The sequence below is a fragment of the Geospiza fortis genome, unplaced genomic scaffold (genome assembly GCF_000277835.1).
Source record: "Geospiza fortis unplaced genomic scaffold, GeoFor_1.0 scaffold662, whole genome shotgun sequence".
Taxonomy (NCBI): Eukaryota; Metazoa; Chordata; class Aves; order Passeriformes; family Thraupidae; genus Geospiza; species Geospiza fortis.
The window spans coordinates 1,666,229-1,668,330 of NW_005054450.1; the positions used below are offsets into that span (position 1 = coordinate 1,666,229).

Genomic DNA, 2,102 nt, shown 5'->3' on the forward strand with positions numbered 1-2,102 from the left:
ATATAAATATAAATATAAATATAAATATAAATATAAATATAAATATAAATATAAATATAAATATAAATATAAATATAAATATAAATATAAATATAAATATAAATATAAATATAAATATAAATATAAAACCTGATTTGGGTGGGCTCAAACCTCAGAGTGCATCCAGGTCAACCCAAAATGCACCTGAAGCTGTGCCAGAGACCATCCCTGCTCAGGTGGCACCTCTGGCTCTGCCGCAGCCCAACCTGCTCTTCCTGCCCTGGCTGCTCTGCCAAACCTCACTGGGACTCACTGGACTGGTTGGAGCTTCTGGAGCACACAGCTGTGGGCTCTCCTCCTCCTCCTCTTTATCCCACCCCACAGCCCAGATTTCTGAGCCACTTCAACCCTTCTGTCCCTGTGACTGATTGCACACCTTGCCAGCTCCTCAGCCTTGCCTTGGGGCGTTGCAAAAATGCCTGGTGACATGGAAAGTGGGTTAATGAGGGACCAGAGGGAGAACTCCTCACCTGATTCCTCACCTTTCTCCACAGGAGTGGTTTCTGTGCAGGAGGGGTCACAGATTTCCCTCCTCCCCATCCTCATTATTGAGTTATAACCCAGTTTGGGTGGGCTCAAACCTCAGAGTGCATCCAGGTCAATCCAAAATGCACCTGAAGCTGTGCCAGAGACCATCCCTGCTCAGGTGGCACCTCTGGCTTCTCCTCCTCCTCCTCCTCTCTAACCCACCCCACAGCCCAGATTTCTGAGCCTTCTGTCCCTATGACTGCACATTGCTACCCAAAAGTGAACTCTGTGTGTGTGTTTATGCTGACAAGAGGAAAAGAAACCCAAAAACCACAAATCCTTTTTTCCCCCCTTGCTCTGAACCCTCTCACAGCCCCCCAAGCTGTTTCTGCTCTTTCAAACTTAAAAAAAATAACCTTAAATCCTGTAAATCTGACTCTGAAAGCTTTGCTGTACTCACAGCCAAGTTACTGGGTTTGAATTTGCTGATAGGGAAAAAAAAAATTGCACAAACATGCTGAACAGAGCTCCAACAACCTCAAACATTTTTCCATTCTCTCCCCAAAAAAGCAGAGAGGAAACCTCCGACTCCCTCCCCTCCCCAGATGAAAACAGAGCAAATTTAGGAATCTGAACAAAATCTCACAAAGATAACACTTCAAAATCTGGTAAATCTGCACAAACCCTGTTGTGCAGCTGAAACAAAAACAAATGACACCACAGCAGCAGCTCAGAGCTTACTTTGCTGAAGCAGAATCTGCCACAGGAGGAGTTTCACGAGTTGCTCCATTTCTTCCTTCGGCTCCTCGGGAGTTTTCACCTCTCTCGACAAACAAGTTCAACACTTTTCTTCTCCTTTAACTTTCTTCTCTGTGACTGGAAAACACGATGACCTCATCAATTTACATCCCCAGAGCTGAGGGCAGCTCAGATGGTGCAGTTTTACTCCACCTCCTTCCCTTCCCCGACACTTTCTGCAGATCCCTCTGCTCCTTCCCCTCCCTCTGGCACCTTCTGAGCCCTCCCTCACTCTGACATCAAACTTGGTCCCACAAAACAAAAATTTCTCCCTCCCCCTAGGGATGGAACCAATTTTCCTGGTGCTTTACTTGATCCAGCTGTTGCTGCCTTTGTCTGACACTCCTCCAGACTGGATTTATTCCCCTGCCTTCAGTGGGGTTTTGATCTCCTCATATGGTTTTCCTTCCAGCTCCAGTCTCCAAAGACAGCCTAGAAAACAATATTTACCCTGTCCTGTGATTTGTAAGCAAGGGCTGGGTATTTACAGGAAAATTAAAGTCAAGAAATGGAGTATAAAATAGGAAATAAAGTAGCTGCTGCCAGGATATTAAAAGTAAAATTAAATATTAGAGGAAAATCCAAATATGGTCAATTTTTCTGTTTTCTCACATTCTGTTGTCAGGTTGTTGTTGCGTATGGTTAACACCATTTAGTGGATTGGATTTGTTGGATTTTACAATTCAATCAAATTAATCATCAAGTGAAGAAAGGGAATTAAAACTCGCTGTCCTTAAATGTCTGTGGGACTCCATCAGAGAACTTAAAAACACAAGTCAGGGGCCTTCCCATGGGAT

General features: G+C 44.1%; 1 protein-coding gene across 1 annotated transcript in view; it reads right to left on the bottom strand.

Annotated features, from left to right (window-relative positions):
* The window catches only part of MXRA8 (matrix remodeling associated 8), an 18,147-nt gene extending 16,669 nt beyond the window's left edge, over positions 1 to 1,478 (bottom strand). The window contains exon 1 of the mRNA XM_031062563.1: positions 1,249 to 1,478. Coding sequence (XP_030918423.1) covers positions 1,249 to 1,297 — 49 coding nt within the window. The 5' untranslated portion in view covers positions 1,298 to 1,478. The remainder of the gene's footprint in view (positions 1 to 1,248) is intronic.
* Positions 1,479 to 2,102: the final 624 nt, after the last annotated feature.